This window comes from Pongo abelii, chromosome 20, assembly GCF_028885655.2.
Source record: "Pongo abelii isolate AG06213 chromosome 20, NHGRI_mPonAbe1-v2.0_pri, whole genome shotgun sequence".
In the NCBI taxonomy this organism is placed as follows: domain Eukaryota; kingdom Metazoa; phylum Chordata; class Mammalia; order Primates; family Hominidae; genus Pongo; species Pongo abelii.
In genome coordinates, this window is record NC_072005.2 from 19242608 (window position 1) to 19263166 (window position 20559).

Sequence of the window (20559 nt, forward strand, 5' to 3'; positions counted from 1 at the left end):
TGATATTAAGTAGCGACATATCAGTTATTAGATGAGGTTCCAGATTACCAGTGACAAGCCAACTAGAAGTGAGGTGGCTGTGTGTTGCACAGCACTGGCAGCGCTGTGTGATGTGGCATGTCCCTGGCAGGCAGCTCCGTATACAAGCTCCAGTTGACACTGTTAGCCAGTTGAGGTCTGTCTGGACCTGAGAAAATGACTGAGTACTGGCTCCACTGCTGCCCTGGCACTCTGTTGGGCTAACGGCGGCATCCTGCAAGATCATGCCCTAACAAGCCATAGTGTTCAATTAAGAGAATGCTGACCAACATGGGCGCTCTGGTTCTCAAGTCAAACACAGCCCCAGCAAGGCAACTCCTCATCAAGGGCAGAGCACAGAATCAGGGCCAGGTGACCTGACTGCCCCAGTCACTCATGGCTCTGATGGCTTTCCTTGTTCCTGGACGGTTCTGATGCCAAGTGCAGTCCGAGGACGTCAGTCCCAAATGCATCTCCCAAGTTCCAGTGGAACATAACATCAAGAACAGAGAACACTCAACAAGCCAGTCTGCTGGCTTCAAATCTCAGCATAGCCACTTATTAGCTGGGAACCTTTCTGTGCCTCAGTTTCTCCATCTGTAAGACAGGGAAGATGATAAGCAGTAGCTACTTCATCATACAGCTGTGAGGCCTGTGTTATAAGCTTTTCACTATGAGGCAAGTGCTATGAAAACTGCCTAGCAGTCATTAACCGCTCAACAAATATTAGCAGATTGTCTCTGTTTATGCTCATTTCCTATGTTACAAAATCTTCTACAACCTTATTTGGATTACATCGTCTACCCATTTCAGAGAAACATTAATGTCTCCTACCATGGTTTTGGATTCATCCAATTCCTCTTATGGTTTTGGACTTAAATGATTTTTTTTTTTTTTTTTTTTTTGGAGACGGAGTCTTGCTCTGTCACCCAGGCTGGAGTACAGTGGCGCAATCTCGGATCACTGCAACCTCTGCCTCCTGGATTCAAGCGATTCTCCAGCCTCATCCTCCCGAGTAGCTGGGATTATAGGCACCCGCCACCATGCCCAGCTAATTTTTGTATTTTTTTTAGTAGAGATAGGGTTTCACCATGTTGGCCAGGCTAGTCTTGAACTCCTGATCTCAGGTGATCTGCTCACCTCGGCCTCCCAAAGTGCTGGGATTACAGGCGTGAGCCACCGCACCCAGCTCTGGACTTAAATGATTTCTAAAGGTTGTTTATTTACATAGCTCAAAGCTATGTAGTGCAGGCACCAAGATTCACAATCTATATGTTCATGATGACTTTCCCTTTTATCAGGAACTTCTTTTGCTCCTTTTAGTGCTGTTCTCCTTAAAGTCTTTTTTGCCTAAACAATTCTCTACATCCTTTCTTTTTGGTAGCGTTCACCTGCTATGCAATTTCCCATCTCTGTGTTTTCCAATTCCTGTGTTTTTGCTTCTTTCTCTCTATAGTAGTATGGAAGTTATAGACCCCACTTCTGTTCCTTTAATGGCTAATCAACACACACACCTAAACTCTTATTTTGTATCAATATCCAGAATTGCCCTTTAGCTCTATCCTCATGTCAAACAAGACAAAGGCCTGCACACCTGCCTCCCTCCTTCCCCTTGTACCTCACATATTTAGATCATCTGGGATTTTAGTTTCTTTTATTTCACCCCAAACATCAATTATTTAGATTTTATGTTAACTTTCGGGTGCTTGGACAATCCTGCTGAGGCTAGACCACAGGGATTCTTACCCACTTGTTTTCCTGAGTGTGTGAACATGTAGGACCTGGTGGGCTCTCCCTGGAGAGCATGGTCAGGGCTGGCCGACTCTCAGGGGACAATTTAGAAGATGAGAGAAAACAAAGTATGACATATTCCTTCAGCTTTATATCCTGCACTGTTGTGATCATTTTCTAGGCTTGATGCTTTGCACTCTCTCATAGAAAAGGACGGAAGCCTGCCCCTTGGTGTTCCAAACAAGGAAGCAAAGCCACAGTGGATGTGTCTGTCTATACTTCTGATTGATTCATTGATTGATTTGAGACGGTGTTTTGCTCTTGTCGCCCAGGCTGGAGTGCAGTGGTGCGATCTCAGCTCACTGCAGCCTCTGCCTCCTGGGTTCAAGTGATTCTCCTGCTTCAGCCTCCTGAGTAGCTGGGAGTATAGGCAGCCACCACCATGCCCAGCTAATTTTTGTATTTTTAGTAGAGCTGGGGTTTTATTATGTTGGCCAGGCTGGTCTCAAACTCCTGACCTCATGGGGCCCACTCGCCTCGGCTTCCCAAAGTGGTGGGATTACAGGTGTGAGCAACCGCACCTGGCCCTTCTGACATCTTTAGTGCACGACATGAGACAGGTCACCTCAGTAAAGAGGCAATGGCCAGTTCTGTCCACAAGGCTCCAATGGGAACAAATCATGCTTGTGGGGTGTGAGGGTGGAAAGTCTCAAATCTCTGCTGGCCCTCAGAGGGTGGAGATAAGAAGCCCTTCTTATATCTGCCTCCTAGAGGTCTGACTTTTTCACTTGCTAACTAATAAAAAGAATTTATTAAGGCTGGGCGTGATGGCTCATGCCTGTAACCCCAGTGCTCTGGGGGATCGCTTGAGCCCAGGAGTTAGACACCAGCCTGGGCAACATAGCAAAAACTCATTTCTTAAAAAAAAAAAAAAAAAAAAAAAAAAAAAAGCTGATAGCTGAATGTGGTGGTGTACTCCTGCAGTCTCAGCTACTTGGGAGGCTGAGGCAGGGGGATTTTGTGAGCCCAGGTTGAGGCTGCAGTGAACTATGATCATGCCACTGTGCTCCAGCCTGGGCAACAGAATGAGATCTCATCTCTTAAAAAAAAAAGAACTTATTAATCCACATATATCTTCATAGAATGTCAATGGTCATGCATAAAACTGTTCAGTCAAGAAAAAGCAACATAGGCTTATTAAGAGATACAGAGGCAGGCCAGGCGCGGTGGCTCATGCTTGTAATCCCAGCGCTTTGGGAGGCCGAGGCAGGAGGATCATGAGGTCAGGAGATCGAGACCATCCTGGCTAACATGGTGAAATCCCGTTTCTACTAAAAATACAAAAAAATTAGCCAGGTGTGGTGGCGGGTGCCTGTAGTCCCAGCTACTAGGGAGGCTGAGGCAGGAGAATGGTGTGAACCAGGGAAGCAGAGCTTGCAGTGAGCCAAAATCGCACCACTGCACTCCGGCCTGGGGGACAGAGTGAGACTCCGTCTCAAAAAATAAATAAATAAATAAAAAATAAAAAGAGATACAGAGGTAGCCGTGAGAAGTAGTTTGAAGAACTAAGTGACTGCCTTCAAGGAAGTGGAACGTGGAAACAGGTCACAGCAGAAACATTTGGCTTTTCATTATGCGTTCAACTGACTGTTTTGTTAAATACAACATACTAGGAGCATTTTGACTTAAGAATTCAAACATGCACACCAGAAACCTAAGTTTAGCAGTTTCTTTACTTATTGCTGTGCTTTTGTATCACACTCTTTCCTCTTACAGTCTCTTGGTAATTCCTTCTTTTTTTTTGAGACAGAGTCTTGCTCTGTCGTACCCAGGCTGGAGTGCAGTGGTGAGATCTTGGCTCACTGCAACCTCTGCCTCCTGGGTTCAAGTGATTCTCGTGCCTCAGTCTCCCAAGTAGCTGGGATTACAGGCGCCTGCCACCACGCCCGGCTAATTTTTTGTATTTTTAGTAGAGACAGGGTTTCACCATGTTGGCCAGGCTGGTCTCGAACTCCTAACCTCAAGTCATCTGTCCCCCTCGGTCTCCCAAAGGGTTGGGATTACAGGCGTGAGCCACCGCACCCGGCCAGGTAATTCCTTGTGAAGGAGTTTTTGGATTATAAAGTCTCTGGGACCAACTCCTAAATCTGTCCTTCTTCAGGATCTATTCTATCAGCCAACCGCTGAGATTTTTATTTCAATCTATTTTTCATTTCCAAGATCCTTAATAGGATCGTTTTCATAGCAACCAGTGTCTGTTTCATGGATACAATATACTCTTATTACCTGAGACTATTCATTACACATACATATTTATAGACTACACCTCCTCTTTCTCATAGTAACTCTGTCTTCTAGGGTGTCAGGAGTTGGTTGAGTTTGGTGATTCTCTTTCATGATACTGGTTTACCTCAAATATCAGTTCTTAGTTTGATGCTTATTTCTGGGACTACAGGCACCCGCCACCAGGCGCAGCTAATTTTTTTTGTATTTTTAGTAGAGACAGGGTTTCACTGTGTTCACCAGGATGGTCTTGATCTCCTGACCTCGTGATCCACCCACCTTACAGGTGTGAGCCACCACGCTCGGCCGCTTATTTCTGATTTTGTATCCTGCCCTGCCCCCTATCCAAACACACCCCTGACTCTGGCTTCTGTCTGCTGCCCCTGGTTATCAGTGGTCATGAGACCACTGGGCCATGTGCAGGGGTCATGGGGCAGAGGCACCAGCCCCCAGTCCTCTCAGGGCCTCCTATTCCTCCAGCCTAATCACCTTATCAACCACCTGTAAAGTGCCCCTGGGCCTTCTAAGTCTGGATGCCTTCTTACCAAGAGGGTCGGTATCTGCTTGCATCTGTCAATCTGACAATCCTTCAACATGCACACTGGTTCAGACCACAGACCCTGGATTTGAATCTCAACTCTGCCTCTTACTAGTTGTGGATCCTCAAGGCAAGAGGGCTCTTGGAGCCTCAAAGTTTCTTGTCTGTAAAATAAGCATAGCAATAGACCTGCTAGGATTCAACCAGCTAGTGCTTAAATCAGTAATGTGCTTAGAACAGTACCAACTGCACAGAAGGCACAAGTGTTTATTAAATAAAAAGTATTCAATAAATGATGCTGGGACAATTAGGTTATTTGGGAATTTTTAACTTTTAAGTTACATGCCTATCTCATTCAATACATGAAAATAATCCAAACTCAAGAATTTTGTAAAAATAAAACCACAATAAGCTCCAACTTTCCTCTTGGTAAATCATTGTGGGTAGGACCAAAGACATGGAAACGTATGCCTTTCAAGCATCTTTAGTAATTACAACAGCAAGAATAGCAAGTCCAGTATGGGTACAATCTGACTACCAAAAAGGGCACACTCAGGAGGTCAAGGCTGCAGTGGGCTGTGATAGTGCCCCTGCATTGCAGCCCGGGCAACAGAGTGAGATCCCGTCCCTAACAAAAACAGAAAACAAAAGAGGGCACAGCACACTTACAGAGTAGCAGTGAGAGGGTCAATTAGTACAGATAACCTATGGAGAGTAATCTGATGATAAACATCAATGGTCTCCATCAGGGGCAGCTCTGCCTGCCATGGGACACCAGGCAGTGTCTGGATGTATTCTGGGTTGTTACTAGTGAGACAGAAGGTCCTACTAACATCAAACGGATAGAGGCCACAGATGCTGCTAAACAGCCTGCAAGGTCCAGGACAGCTCCAACCCTAATACAGAATGATCCAGCCTCAGTGCTGCAGCTGAGGCCAGGCACGGTGGCTCACACTTGTAATCCCAGCACTTTGGGAGGCCGAGGCAGGAGGATCGCATGATTTCAGGAGTTCAAGACCATCCTGGGCAACATGGTGAAACCCCGTCTCTACTAAAATACAAAAAATTAGCTGGGTGTGGTGGTGGGCACCTGTAATCCCAGTTACTTGGGAGGCCGAGGCACAAGAATTGCTTGAACCCGGGAAACAGAGGTTGCAGTGAGCTGAGATCGCACCACTGTACTCCAGCCTGGCAACAGAGCGAGGTTCTGTTAAAAAAAAATAATAATAAAAATAAAAAGTGCTGCAGCTGAGAAACTGACATAAATCAAAAGCCTCTAACATGAGCTTTAACCCAGCAGTTTCACTCCCAGATATCATAATAAACTGCCAGAAAGGTAGGCAGAAATACAATCAAAGCACTGATCATCACCCCCTTTTTTTTTTTTTTTTTAAAGAAATGGTGTCTCGGCCCAGTGCAGTGGCTCACACCTGTAATCCCAGCACTTTGGGAGGCCAAGGCAGGTGGGTCACCTGAGGTCAGGAGTTCGAGACCAACCTGGCCAACATGGTGAAACCCCATTTCTATTAAAATACACAGATTTGAGACCTTCCACCCTCACACCCCACAACCATTATTTGTTCCCATTGGAGCCCTGTGGACAGAACTGGCCATTGCCTCTTTGCTGAGGTGACCTGCCTCATGTTGTGCACCTATAATCCCAGCTACTTGGGAGGCTGAGGTATGAGAATCGCTTGAACTCAGGAGACGGAGGTTGCAGTAAGCCAAGATTGCGCCACTGTACTCCAACCTGGGTGACAGAGCGAGACTCTTTCTCTGGCCTGTTCTTTACTTTCTCTAATAAGAAAGTACTATATTTAGGATGCAAACTGTAATTTTAATAAGTTGTTTGGCCGGGCGCGGTGGCTCACGCCTGTAATCCCAGCACTTTGGGAGGCTGAGGCAGGTGGATCACAAGGTCAGGAGATCGAGACCATCCTGGCTAACACTGTGAAACCCCATCTCTACTAAAAATACAAAAAATAGCCGGGCGTGGTGGCGGGCTCCTGTAGTTCCAGCTACTTGGGAGGCTGAGGCAGGAGAAAGGCATGAACCTGGGAGGTGGAGGTTGCAGTGAGCCGAGATCGCGCCACTGCACTCCAGCCTGGGCGACAGACCGAGACTCCGTCTCAAAAAAAAAAAAAAAAAAGTTGTTCTATTTACATAAAGAGGCAATTAAGCAAAAGACAGTTTAACAAATATTAGCAATAAATTACAAACAACTGCAATGATGTATTACTAATCTTACTACCCTTACTCTGTATTCTCTGCATGCACATCTCATTGCATCCTTAAAACAGCCCAGCAGGGACTTGGAGCTGTAGTCACAGGTGAGAGAAGGCTACCCACCCAGCTGGCCTACCACTGGTCTGCAGCAGAGCTGGGGCTTGCTGAACCCACATAAATCTGAGCCACCCTCATGCTCTTCTCACTGGAGAACACCAAACACCACTTGCTCAAGTATCTCACCCTCTGCTCTCAACACCATCAGAGTGACCCAAATTTTGCCATATACTCCATGAGAGGGATTCACAGGGTGGACATTTAAAGACCTACCAGTAAGCAGGGTCCTCTTTGAGAAGAGTTCTCTCTTTGGGAGACAGGCCACCTTCGATGACACGTTTCACAAGCTGGTCAATGATGCCCACTACCCTGTGATCTGCTCGCTGGGGGACAGCTGGAACACACAGAACAGCTTTTCTGAGAAATACGCTGAATGTGGCCTCTGGGAAGACGAGGATAGTTGAGTAGTTGGGGGCTTAGCGCTGAACCCAAGCAGGCATCAACAACCGAAATCCTCATTCACAAGACACCAGCATTGAAAAAAGGAAAACCACCAATATGGAAAATCTCCTCCTAAAAAATGTAACAGTATAACCACTAGGAGAGAAACAGTTACAGCTTTCAATGACTGGACAGAGCAATTTATGTATCTGCTCTAGAAAAAGAAAGATATATAGCAATTTGATACCATTTTTCACATATTACTTAATAATTTGAGTATTCATAACATTAAAGTGGAAAATATAAATATCTAGTATAAAATATACAAAAATGTCTCTAGGTTATGGTTCTCAATATAAAGGTGGGAATAAAAAATATAAATATGGATACATAGAAAAAAGACTATAAGGAAATATGTTAACAGAGGTTATAGGGGGTAGAATTATCAGGAATTTCATTTTCCTTATGCTTTACCTTAAAAAAAAAAACTTGTGTTTTGTAATCAGAAAATATATATATCAATTCACAAAAAACTTTCTCCAATTAAAAAAAAAAAAAAAGGTCAGCTGGGCATGATGGCTCATACCTGTAATCCCAGCACTTTGGGAGGCCGAGTGGGGTGGATTGCCTGAGCTCAGGAGTTCGAGACCAGCCTGGGCAACATGGTGAAACTCCATCTCTACTAAAATAAAAAAAAAAAAAAAAAAAAAATTAGCCGGGCATGGCGGCATGTACCTATAGTCCCAGCTACTTGGGAGGCTGAGGCAGGAGAATTGCTTGAACCCGGGAGGCAGAGGTTGCAGTGAGCCAAGATCGTGCCACTGCACTCCAGCCAGGCGACAGAGCGAGACTCCATCTCAAAAAAAAAAAAAAAAAAAAAAAAAAAGTCAATGATCCTAAATTACATGTTCACAGAAAATATCTGCTGAATGTATAAGAAACAAATTTTGGCCAGGCACAGTGGCTCACGCCTGTAATACCAGCACTTTGGGAGGCCAAGGCAGGTGGATCACGAGGTCAGGAGATCGAGACCAGCCTGGTTAACACGGTGAAACTCCATCTCTACTAAAAAAATACAAAAAAATTAGCTGGGCATGGTGATGGGTGCCTGTAGTCTCAGCTACTCGGGAGGCTGAGGCAGGAGAACAGCGTGAACCCGGGAGGTGGAGCTTGCAGTGAGCCGAGATTGCGCCACTGCACTCCAGCCTGAGCATCAGAGTGAGACCCCGTCTCAAAAAAAAAAAAAAAAGACAGATTTTTTCTTTTTTGAGATGGGGTCTCACTCTGTTGCCCAGGCTGAAGTGCAGTGGTCCCACGAGAGCTCACTGCAGCCTCAAACTCCTAGGCTCAAGCAATTCTCAGGCCTCAGCCTCCCAAGTAGCTGGGATTACAGACACGCGCCACCACGTCTGGCTTTTTTTATTTTTTTGTAGAGACGAGGCTTCACCATATTGCTCAGGCTGGTCTCCAATTCTTCGGCTCAAGAGATCCACCCTCCTCTACCTCCCAAAGTGCTGGGATTATAGGCATGAGCCACCATGCCCTGCCCAAAATATTTTTTAAAGTGTGAATTTCCTCCAATATGACTTTAAATTTACAATGCTGCCAGCAACACAGAACATGTTTCTTCGAATGGTAAGATTGTTTAGTTTCCTAATAATTGGCTAGTTTTAAAAGTACAGAATGCTGGCCGGGCACGGTGGTTCATGCCTGTAATCCCAGCACTTTGGGAGGCCAAGGCGGGTGGATCCCCTGAGGTCAGGAGTTCGAGACCAGCCTGACCAACATGGAGAAACCCCGTCTCTACTAAAAATACAAAATTAGCCAGGTGTGGTGGCACATGCCTGTAATCCCAGCTACTAGGGAGGCTGAGGCAGGAGAATCGCTTGAACCTGGGAGGCGGAGATTGCGGTGAGCTGAGATCATGCCATTGCACTCCAGCCTGGGCAACAAGAGCGAAACTCCATCTCAAAAAAAAAAAAAAAAAAAAAAGCAAAGAATGGTCTATTTGTTGTTCAGCCATTCAATTAGAATCACTGCTGAACTAGCGAGGTTTTCCAGTTTGTTCTGTAAATGATTGCATAGTCCTGTGCCCATCTGTGTCCATGTTGCAGCTTTGAGCTTAAACACCAGTGTGAGCTCCTCACACATGATGAGTCAATCCTTCAACTGCCACGTTATTCCAAGTATGTCCCCTATTAAACTGCCTTTTTTTCATGGCTCTCTTTTTACAGAGCTACTAGTTTTACATGATTTTACAAAAGATGTTGAGGTTTACAGTCAGCAATGAAATTTAGGGACCCCTGCAAATTTGGTCATCTTTAGCTAGGATGACCATGAACAAGGGTCAGAAAGTGGGTCACAGCTTTGGTCCAGCAATCCTACTCCTGAGAATGTATCCTTTCAAGGAGAATTAAAAAAAAAAAAAAAAAAAAACTAATAGTAATAACCAAAGCATTCAACCAAAGATGTCATTCCAGCTTTTTTTTTTTTTTTCTAGACGGACTTTTGCTCATCACCCAGGCTGGAGTGGAGTGGTGCGCTCTAGGCTCACTGCAACTTCCACTCCCCAAGTTCAAGCACCTCTCCTGCCTCAGCCTCCCAAGTAGCTGGGATTATAGGCGTGTGCCACCACGCCAGGCTAATTTTTGATTTTTAGTAGAGACAGGTTTTGTCATGTTGGCCAGGATGGTCTCGAACTCCTGACCTCAGGTGATCCACCTGCCTCAGCCTCCCAGAGTGTTGGGATTACAGGTGTGAACGACTGCGCCCGGCCCATTCCAGCACTCCTTTTTTTCTTTTTTTTGGAGACAGAGTCTTGCTCTGTCGCCAGGCTGGAGAGCAGTGGCAAGATCTCGGCTCACTGCAACCTCCGCCTCCTGGGTTCAAGCGATTATCCTGCCTCAGCCTTCCGAGTAGCTGGGACTACAGGCACATGCCATCACACCCGACTAATTTTTTGTATTTTTAGTAGAGACGGGGTTTCACCATGTTAGCCAGGATGGTCTCGATCTCCTGACCTCGTGATCCGCCCGCCTCGGCCTCCCAAAGTGCTGGGATTATAGGCATGAGCCACTGTGCCTGGCCCATTCCAGCATTTCTAACAGGAACATAAGCAGCGGTGGGGCAGCCTCATGAGATATGGGCCCTGCCGCCATCTATCCCGCTATCCAGACAGGGAACTGAGGCTTGCAGATGCCAACTACATGTGAACCCAGGTTTGTCTGGCTTCAGAAACCTCTAGTAAAAGGCAGCATGAGTCCAGCATCAAGGGAAAGGTGAGGTAATTTACATTAGGTCAATATCAGGATGTAGCAAAGGCTGTGGAAACAAAGAGGGCTTTCTGGCAATCACGTAGAAGAGCAGGCGGTAGCATTTTCAGTCCAGCATGCCTGCAGCTGCAGGAAAGCAGGGGGAACATCGAAGACTGTGGGAGGGTAAGTGGGTGGGTTATAACCACTTTAGGTTATGGGTGACTTTTCTTCCTTCATACAGTATGCCATCACTTTGTGAGGGCTTGGTGAGTAGGGTCCCTTCAGCCCTGAGCCTACCTCTGGAAGGATCCCTCTCTGGGAGTAGGTGTGGCCACCTGTAGGTGGTGGGACCTATCCAGTGTCTAGTGCCATTGGGGCTTCATGAGGGTGGTGAAAGAACAAAGAAACTCAGGAACAAATGAGACTTCCCCACTGGGCTGGGGGCAATGGAAGGTGAAAACCACGTCAGTGAGAAAAGTGCTTTCTCCCTATCACAAGAGTTAAGACAGCATGGTTACCATGTATGCTCGTGACCTCTGGGATGTCTGGGCTGTGAGAGTCCATTCTGGGAGCTTAGGAGGAAGGAAGAGGGAAACCAAACAGCTCATCAAATCTATGTCTCCTCCTTGGCCTTTTCCTCTCACCAGAAAGCCAATGATAACTGCTAATTAGCAGGTGTACTTAAGTGATTCACCAACTTTAGCCAGTCTACAAGAGTAGGGCGAAAAGGTGTATCCACTATGTGGAATGACATGGCTGGTCCCTACACATCCCCCAATACAGCTCAAGCACGACCTCTCCAACTTTCCAGGCTGGACTGGAGCCTCTCCTGTGTCACTTTAATTCTAGCACAGGGGTGACTGTTTTTTTGTTTTGGTTTATTGAGAGAGAGTGATGCTAGCCCAGGCTGGAGTGCGGTGGCTATTCACAGATGCAATCATAGGTCACTGCAGCCTTGAACTCCTGGCCTCAAGCAATCCTCCCTCCTCAGCCTCCCGAGTAGCTGGGATTACAGACATGTGCTACCACCCCTGGCTCACGAGCGACTGGACTTTGTGATTTTCTTCCCTCAGGAGCCTGGGGATTCCTCAGAGACAGTGCTCTGTGTCTTTTCTCCCTTTTAGTAATACCTTGTGGGGACATGTTGGAACAAGGGTTCCAGGCCAGGTGCAGTGACTCACACCTATAATCCCAGCACTTTGGGAGGCTGAGGCGGGTAGATCACTTGAGCTCAGGAGTTCGAGACCAGTCTGGGCAACATGATTCTCTACAAAAAAAGTTAGCCAGGCATGGTGGTACATGCCTATAGTCCCAGCTACTCAGGAGGCTGAGGTGGAAGGATCACTTGAGCCCAGGAGGTCGGGGCTGCAGTGAGCCGTGATCATGCCACTACACTCCAGCCTGGGTGACAGAGCATGACCCTGTCTCAGAAAAACAAAAACAAGGAAAGAAAGTCAATCCTTCTTTTTTTCAAAGGTTGAAAAGAAAAAAAAAAGGAACAAGGGTTCTTAACCTTGGCTGCAGAAAGGTACGAATCCCCCGGAAGATATAGGTAAAATTGTGTATGAATAGATGAGCATTTTTTCTGGCAATGGCCACAGCTTTCTACCAAATTCCCAGAGAGGTATTTGACCTAAAAATGTCTAAAGATTTTTGTTTTTTTGAGACAGAGTCTTGCTCTGTCACCCAGGTTGGAGTGCAGTGGGGTGATCTCAGCTCACTGAAACCTCCGCCTCCCAGGTCCAAGTGGATTCTCCTGCCTCAGCCTCCCAAGTAGCTGGGATTTCAGGTGCGTGCCACCACACCCTGCTAGTTTTTGTATTTTTAGTAGAGATGGGGTTTCACCATGTTGGCCAGGCTGGTCTCAAACTCTTGGTCTCAAGCGATCCGCCACCTCAGCCTCCCAAAGTGCTGGGATTACAGGTGTGTGCATCACACCCGGCTGTCTAAAGACTTCTATAGTAAACAGCAGATTCCTAATAGACATTCACAGAATGAATGGCAGACATATATTGGCCAATGTGTGTTTTCTACTAAAATCCTGATTTGTTTCCAATTGGCTAAAGAGCTTCTGTGTAAAAAAATCTTGAATAAAAGACATTACCAAAGAAACACGGAAAACAACAAATAGAAACTTTGGCTGTTTTCCTTACCATCACTCAGACTACTTGGAGCCTTGGCCTGCATTTCGGGTTTCGTAGGAGGAATCATTTTCTCCTCCTCTCGCGTCGGCTCTGGTTCGGCTTTCTTAACCTGGAGGGGACATCCACTGCTGACTAGCCAGGCCTTCAGGTGGTCTATGTACTCTCGCCCAAACAAAGTGGAGTCTTCAAAGTTTGGAAATGCAGCAGGTGAGGGAGCTATATCTTGCAGGCCGACAGCTTCTAAAATTTTCTCTTGCCGGAAAGAAGAGGCCAAGGAGAATGTCTGTCCCAAAAGGGCCAAAGACTTCCGGCAGAGAGAATTGGTGGTTTCTAGGGCAAGAGCCAAGTCCAGGGGGTTACTGAGGGTCTTCATCTTGACACTCAGCTCGTAGGCATTGCAGGCCATAAGCAAAGGTGTGACACTCTTCAGAAGCCGGTCTTGAAGTCTCATTATGTACTTGTCAAAAGGCTTTATGATTTCAAAAAAGCAATTTTTGGTCTTCACAGCACCTTTGTCTAAAAGCATGTTTAAAAATTCATTATCAACTCTGGGTGTTTTCAAAGCAGAGTGCTTTAAAAATTTGATAGTAAAAAAGCAAAAATCTCTGTGCTCTGGTTTTAAGGAACATTTGAATGAGGCAAGCATTTTAGCACAGGTTTCTGTTTCAAGTTCAAAGAGAGTCTGGAAAAGTTGGGAAAATTTAATATCATCTTTTATGGTGTGGAATCCTGCCCATTTGATTATTTCTATCCCAAATCTTGAAAAAACATCAGACTTATCTATGATGTCAAAGCTCATCTTTCTTCTGGGGAGCCGAAGATTCTTCAGATCCAGCCCCAGAGGGATCTTCTGAATGGGGAACTGGATATCTTCTGTCCCTGGGTTTGTCCCCAGGGTCACATCAGGACTTGGAGTGTTTTTCTGGATTTGGTTAGTGCCCTGAGTTTTGGGAGTAATACGATTCATGGTGGGTATTTTTTTTGTGCTCACATTTCTCAATGTGACAAGTTTCCCAACACCCCCCTTAGCTGTGAGCAGGCCCTGAGTCTCCCCCTTTCCTAGGAGGGAACCTTCCTGGTCAACAATGTTTAGAGCTCGACCTCTGGCCTGGACTTGACTGCTGCCCCTAAGCACAGAGTCAGCCTCCCCAGGATGGTCCACGTCATAGTCCCGACTCTCCTTCTCCAAACACTCTTTCTCAATCAGCCTGGAAGATCCAAAGTCCCCCAAAACTGCAGAGGGACCAAAACTATACTCCTGTGACCAAGAGGACTCTTGAGAAACTGGATGGCCAAAGTCTTGTTCCCAAGAACCACGGAGTGCAAATTTCCAGTCCTGAGAACGGAAATGCCCCAATTTCCGGTGGCCAATGACCTGGTCCCGAGAATCAGAGTGAGAAAATTCCAGATCCCGGCCACATTCTTTGCGAAAGTAGCTGTCATCACTGATGGAAGGGTTGCTTGATCTGAAGGAAGGCCCTGGAAATACGTCACTTCTCAGGCCTTCTCTTCCGGCATCTCGAGAGTGAGCTACAGATCCACTGAGGGAGTATCTGCCATCGCTGTGGACGTCATCATACATCTCTGCTCTGGATCTTGGGACTGCCCTTAAGAGATCTGAAATAAACCATCCAAAAAAAAAAAAGAAGAAGCCAAAAGATACTTTAGACCAGAGGATGCAAACAGTGCAAACAAACAGTCCACAGATCACCAGGCAGCAAAAGTGCTTTATACACCTCAGTGCTTTTTGCCAATCTGTATTTGTTGCCAACATTTAAAATGCGTGTGCTGTCACTTAAAAATCTGGATCGACTACTTACTAAAACAGAAGACCAATAAGCACCAAGCCTGAGTTTGCCCTGATGACAGTCGACCCAGGCTGGGCAGCAGCAGCCCAATGGGTAAGACACAGACTCTCTAAGTTGGCACCAACAGCTGTCGCTCATTCAGATCCCCCTACTCCCTAGCCATCTGGGTTGACAATCCCTCTTCTAGTTTGAGGAAAGGGTGTTTGGTCCCCAAAAAGCCTGGATATCTTTACTGCAACTGGAACACTTCTGTGTTTCTACTTCTATCTCAGAAGAGACAGGTTTTACTGAGGCTACCTGCCTTCACAGCCTCTTAGAAGGAAGTCTCAGCCCACAGTGCCACCGTGAGGCTAGAGGAACCATAGCTAACACCACACCCATCACAGCTGACCCAAAGCTGGCTGAACCCATCCCTTGGAAAGGTCAGACAGGCCAATCAACCCTCTCTCTGGAGCTGAAAAAAACCACAGACTGAGGCAGGCAGGAGGGAAGACAGAAGCTTAACAAGACACATCAAGAGAGGCCATGATGGAAACTGAACAGTGCCCACTTCTGTCCTTCTCCATGTAGAAAAGGGGCAATGGGCCAGGCACAGTGGCTCAAACCTATAATCCCTGCACTTTGGGAGGCCGAGGTGGGAGGATCACTTGAGCCCAGGAGTTTGAGACCAGCCTGGGCAACATAGCGAGACCCTATCTCTGTTAAAAATAAAAAAGGGCAGAGGGGAAGATGTACTTGCATTTGCTTAATCACACATGGAGAAACTATAAGAAGCGAGGAAGAGAAGTGAACAATGGGCATATGAGAACAGTGGGCCTCAGGGAGAGTTTTCGTGGAGTGCCTTTCTTTCTAGCTTTTCAATCAGAATCGATGACCTAGTTAAAAAAAAAAAATCAAATGAATAGGTAAGGAGAGGTGCCAGGAGGCAGTAATAGGTTAAGAGGCCACAGGAAGCCAAAGTCGTATATAAATCCTAGTTCATTTGTTCAACAAGTACAAACTGGGCACCTACTGTGCGCAAGCACTGTACTAGGCACTGAAGTTACAGCAAGAAAATGAGAACTCTCCCAAACTTGTCAGTTGAGAGAGCCAGACAATAAACAGAAATACATCAGATGCAAGTAAGTACTAAGAAGACAAATCAAGCACGTGGGAACCTGAGGAGGCAATGACATTTTGAGACAGGCTAGTCAAGGAGGGTAGCTCTGACACTTTTTTTTTTTCTTTTTTTTTGAGACAGAGTCTCACTCTGTTGCCCAGGCTGGAGTGCTGGAGTGCAGGGGTGCAATCTCGGCTCACTACAACCTCCACCTCCCGGGTTCAAGCGATTCTCCTGCCTCAGCCTCCTGAGTAGCTAGGAATACAGGTGCCCGCCACCATGCCCAGCTAACTTTTGTATTTTTAGTAGAGACAGGGTTTCACCACATTGGCCAGGCCAGTCTGGAACTCCTGACCTTGTGATCCGCCCACCTCGGCCTCCCAAAGTGCTTGGATTACAGGCGTGAACCACCATGCCCAGCTGCATAGCTCTGACACTTTATCTAGCAGCAGTGGCCTGGCATGAGGGGCCAGACTGTACAGTTACAAAGAGAAGCCTTCCAGGCAGAGGGGTAATGAGGACAAGACCCTGAGGTGGGACCAGTAGGGGGCCAATGTAGACAGAAGGGAATAGAGGGAATGAAAGGCCAAGTGGTAGGAATGCAGCTCCCAAACTCTGCTACTGGAGCCCCAGAGACCACCTCCCCAGACATCCTTACTTAATTAAATAAGGGCATGACCTGGGCATCAGGGTTTTTAAAAGGCCCCCAGGTGACGCTAACGTGCTACAAAGTTAGGGAACCACTAATACAAGAGACACAAATGGAGAAGGAGTACCAGATCCAAGTTGGGCCCTCAGTGGTACTCTGGAATTTACTCTGAGAGAGACAGAAGGCTAGCGAAGAGTTCTAAGCAGAGGGATGACCTCACTGGCTGCTGCGCAGGGAACAGATTAAAGGAGATGAGCACAGACGTGGATGTTCCTGCAAGAAATCCACTGTGATAACCCAGGTATTGACGATTGGTATTGATGGCATGATTAGGGAGAGAACATTAGTGACAGAGAGTGATGGCTGGATTCTACTCAAGAGAATTTTCTCATACCCTTTATGGGAGACGAAAAGTTCAAAGTAGAGCAGAGAAACAGAGAAAGGCTAAACAATAGATTGCTTTGCAACAAAGAAATGTTCCAGAATCACCTAGCATACTGCTAGGTTTCTAGTCCTCCCCCACCCACGGCCCCCTAATCTTTCTTTCTTTTTTTTTTTTTTTTTTTTTTTTGAGACGGAGTCTCGTTCTGTCACCCACGCTGGAGTGCAGTGGTGCGATCTCGGCTCACTGCAACCTCCACCTCCTGGGTTCAAGCTATTCTTCTGTCTTAGCCTCCTGGGTAGCTGGGATTATCGGGGCCCGCCACATTTTTGTATTTTTAGTAGAGACGGGGTTTCACCATGTTGGCCAGACTGGTCTGAAACTCCTGACCTCAGGTGATCTGCCCACCTTGGCCTCCCAAAGTGCTGGGATTACATATGTAAGCCACTGCACCCGGCCGTCTTTTTTTGAGACAGGGTCTCACTCTGTGGCCCAGGCTGGAGTATAATGGCACAAACACGGCTTACTGCAGCCTCAACTTCCTGGGCACAAGCGAACTTCCTGCCTCAGACTCCCAAGTAGCCGGGGCCATAGGCGCATGCCACGATGCCCAGATAAATTTTTTTTTTTTTTTGAGACAGAGTCTTGCTCTGTCGCCCAGGCTGGAGTGCAGTGGCACAATCTTGGCTCACTGCAAGCTCCGCCTCCCGGGTTCACAGCATTCTCCCACCTCAGCCTCCCAAGCAGCTGGGACCACAGGCGCCTGCCACCACGCCCGGCTAATTTTTTTTTTTTTGTATTTTTAGTAAAGATGGGGTTTCACCATTCACAGGATGGTCTTGATCTCCTGACCTTGTGATCCTCCCAGCACTTTGGGAGGCCGAGGCGGGCAGATCACAAGGTCAGGAGTTCAAAACCAGCCTGACCAACATAGTGAAACCCCGTCTTTACTAAAAAAAATACAAAAAAATTAGCCAGGCATGGTGGCAGGCACCTGTAATCTCAGCTACTCGGGAGGCTGAGGCAGGAGAATTGCTTGAACCCAGGAGGCACAGGCCGCAGTGAGCCAAGATCACGTCACTGCACTCCAGCCTGGGCGAAAGTACAAGACTCTGTCTCAAAAAAAAAAAAAAAAAAAAAAAAAAGAACTGGTAGAGCTTAAACCTGGGCAGTGGTGATGGGGATGGAGCCAGGAAATGGATCCAAGAACCTGTCTTGGGGCTGGGAGCAGTGGCTCACACCTGTAATCGCAACATGCTGGAGACAGAGGTGGGAGGATCGCTTGAGCCCAGGAGTTGCAGACCAGCCTGAACAACATAGCAACACCCTATATCTACTAAAAAAAACAAACACCAAAAACAAACAAACAAAAAAAACCACCAAAAAACAAAACTGGGCTGGGCTCGGTGGCTCATGCCTGTAATCCCACCATCTTGGGAGGCCGAGGCAAGTGGATCACCTGAGGTCAGGAGTTTGAGACCAGCCTGGCCAACATGGTAAAACCCCATCGCTACCACAAATAGAAAAATTAGCTGGGCGTGGTGGTGCATGCCTGTAATCCCAGCTACTCAGGAGGCTGAGGCAAGAGAATTGCTTGAACCCAGGAGGCAGAGGTTGCAGTGAGCCAAGATCACTCCATTGCCCTCCAGCCTGGGAGACAAGAGTGAAACACCGTCTCAAAACAAACAAACAAACAAACAAAACTGTCTTGAGGTGGGTCAGGGAGGATATCTGGTGAGAAGCTCCAGATATCTGCATAATGATGACTGACAGATCAAAACATTATCCTCTGACCAAGTGCAGTGGCTCATGCCTATAATCCTAGCACTCTAGGAGGCAGAGATGGAAGGATGGCTTGAGCCTAGGAGTTCAAGGTTGCAGTGAGCTAAAACTGCACCACTGCACTTCAGCCTGGGGGAGAGAGTAAGACCCTATCACAAAAACGAAACCAAACCAAAATAAAAACCATTATCTCCTCCTAAATAAGGAAAGTAAGGATCAGAGGACTGGTATTATTTGCCCAAGGTATTGCAATCTTCTTGCCTTGGCCCTAAGATACACCCCTACCAAAACAACTACAACAATATTTTATTTTACCTTGAGCTTTAAACTGAAGAGTTTCGCTTACAGCCTCACCACTGGCATCCATGTGATATCGTTTGGCTTTTTCTTGTAATACAGCATCAAAAGTCTCCTGTGTAATTCGTCTGGCTGCCATGTTATTTTGCCCTATGTTGAGAGAGAAAAAAATACACTAAGAGCAACAACTTGGGGCTGGGCGCGGTGGCTCATACCTGTAATCCTGGCACTTTGGGAGGTCGAGGTGGGCAGATCGCCTGAACTCAGGAGTTCGAGACCAGCCTAGGCAACATGGTGAAACTAAAATACAAAAAATTCAGGCTGGGTGTGGTGGCTCACACCTGTAATCCCAGGACTTTGGGAGGCTGAGGTGGGTGGATCATTTAAGGTCAGGAGTTGGAGACCAGCCTGGCCAACATGGCAAAACCATGTCTCTACTAAAAATACAAAAATTAGCCGGGTGTGGTGGTGCATGCCTTTAATCCCAGCTACTTGGGAGGCTGTGGCAAGAGAATTGCTTGAACCCAGGAAGCGGAGGTTGCAGTGGGCCGAGATCATGCCACTGCACTCCAGCCTGGGCAACAGAGTGAGACTCCGTCTCAAAAAAAAAAAAAAAAAATTCACCAGGCATGGTGTTACATGCCTGTAATCCTAAATACTCAGGAGGCTGAGGCATGGGAATTGCTTGAACCAGGGAGACAGAGGTTGCAGTGAGCCGAGATCATGCCACTGCACTGCAGACTGGGGGACAGATTGAGACTCTGTCTCAAAGAAAAAAAAAAAATGTGTGCTCACAAAACCTGCTCTATTTCACCTAATCCTCGAAGTAAGGAGCCAGTAATCCATAATCCTCGCATGGTACTTCAGAGGCAAGCTGGACCCTTTTTATTTATTTATTTATTTATTTATTTATTTATTTTTTTTAGTAGAGACAGAGTTTTGCCAGGTTGGCCAGGCTGGTCTCGAACTCCTGACCTCAAACAATCTGCCCACCTTGTTTGGACTCTTTTAAGGGGGCCTCTGCCCTCACGAAGTTCACAGGTGTGTGCTGGCTAAAAAGGAGCAAGACAAACCTTCTCTGGGCCCATCTCCTTGGAATCCATTAAAAGCAGCTCTGTGAAAGCAGTTCTATCTGCTGGAGGAAGGTGTCAACCAACACACATAACTGAGCATAACAGAGTAGGAAGGGTGGGACCACAACCCTCGCAAATCGTGGTTAGGAAAGAGATCAAACCTTTTTTTTTTTTTTTTTCGAGACTCTCTCTGTTGCCCAGGCTGGAGTGCAGTGGCATGATCTCGGCTGACGGCAACCTCCGCCTCCTGGACTCAAGCAATTCTCCTGCCTCAGCCTCCTGAGTAGCTGGGATTACAGGAGTCCGCCACCGCATCCGACTAATTTTTATATTTTAGGTAGACGTGGGGTTTCACCATGTTGGCCAGGCTGGTCTTGAATTCCTGACCTCAAGTGATTCGCCCGCTTCGGCCTCCCAAAGTGCTGGGATTCCAGGCCGTCAGCCACTGCGCCTGGCCCAGGATCGCTCTTTTCCCATTTCACAGACTCGGCAGGGCACAGAGGCTCTGAGAACTTCCTTCTCTTCTAAAAGAAGCCTCTTGACAGTGAGTGGCGGGACCCCCAACCAATGACAATGAACTAGTGACAGTTCATTCTGCGCTGGGTCCTTGCGCGATCTCCCAACCACCCACTGAAGAGGCGGGTCCTGTTACGAATGACATTAGGGTGAGGAGGCAAAGGGAGACAGACTCAACGACCCATTCAAGATCAGACAGCCCAGATTTGAACCTGGCAAAAAGGGTATTCGTGCATCCAAAGCCCTGAAGAATGAGTAAAA

The 20559-nt window shown here is 46.9% G+C and overlaps 1 protein-coding gene across 22 annotated transcripts in view; it reads right to left on the bottom strand.

Moving 5' to 3' along the window:
• SUGP2 (SURP and G-patch domain containing 2) overlaps positions 1-20559 on the bottom strand; it is a 42613-nt gene that overhangs the window by 20974 nt on the left and 1080 nt on the right. For 11 of the 22 annotated variants that reach the window (XR_008516441.2, XR_008516440.2, XR_008516443.2 and 8 more), the window contains exons 2-5: positions 18728-18859; positions 12702-14309; positions 7881-7976; positions 7127-7247 (exon numbers count right to left, since the gene is read on the bottom strand). Coding sequence is in view for 11 of the 22 variants with exons in the window: in XM_054539972.2 (XP_054395947.2) it covers positions 7127-7247; positions 7881-7976; positions 12702-14309; positions 18728-18848 (1946 nt within the window). In the remaining 11 variants the exon portion in view is untranslated. The remainder of the gene's footprint in view (positions 1-7126; positions 7248-7880; positions 7977-12701; positions 14310-18727; positions 18860-20559) is intronic. The other 11 variants (XR_008516448.2, XR_010138442.1, XR_008516446.2 and 8 more) reach the window with 1 other exon arrangement.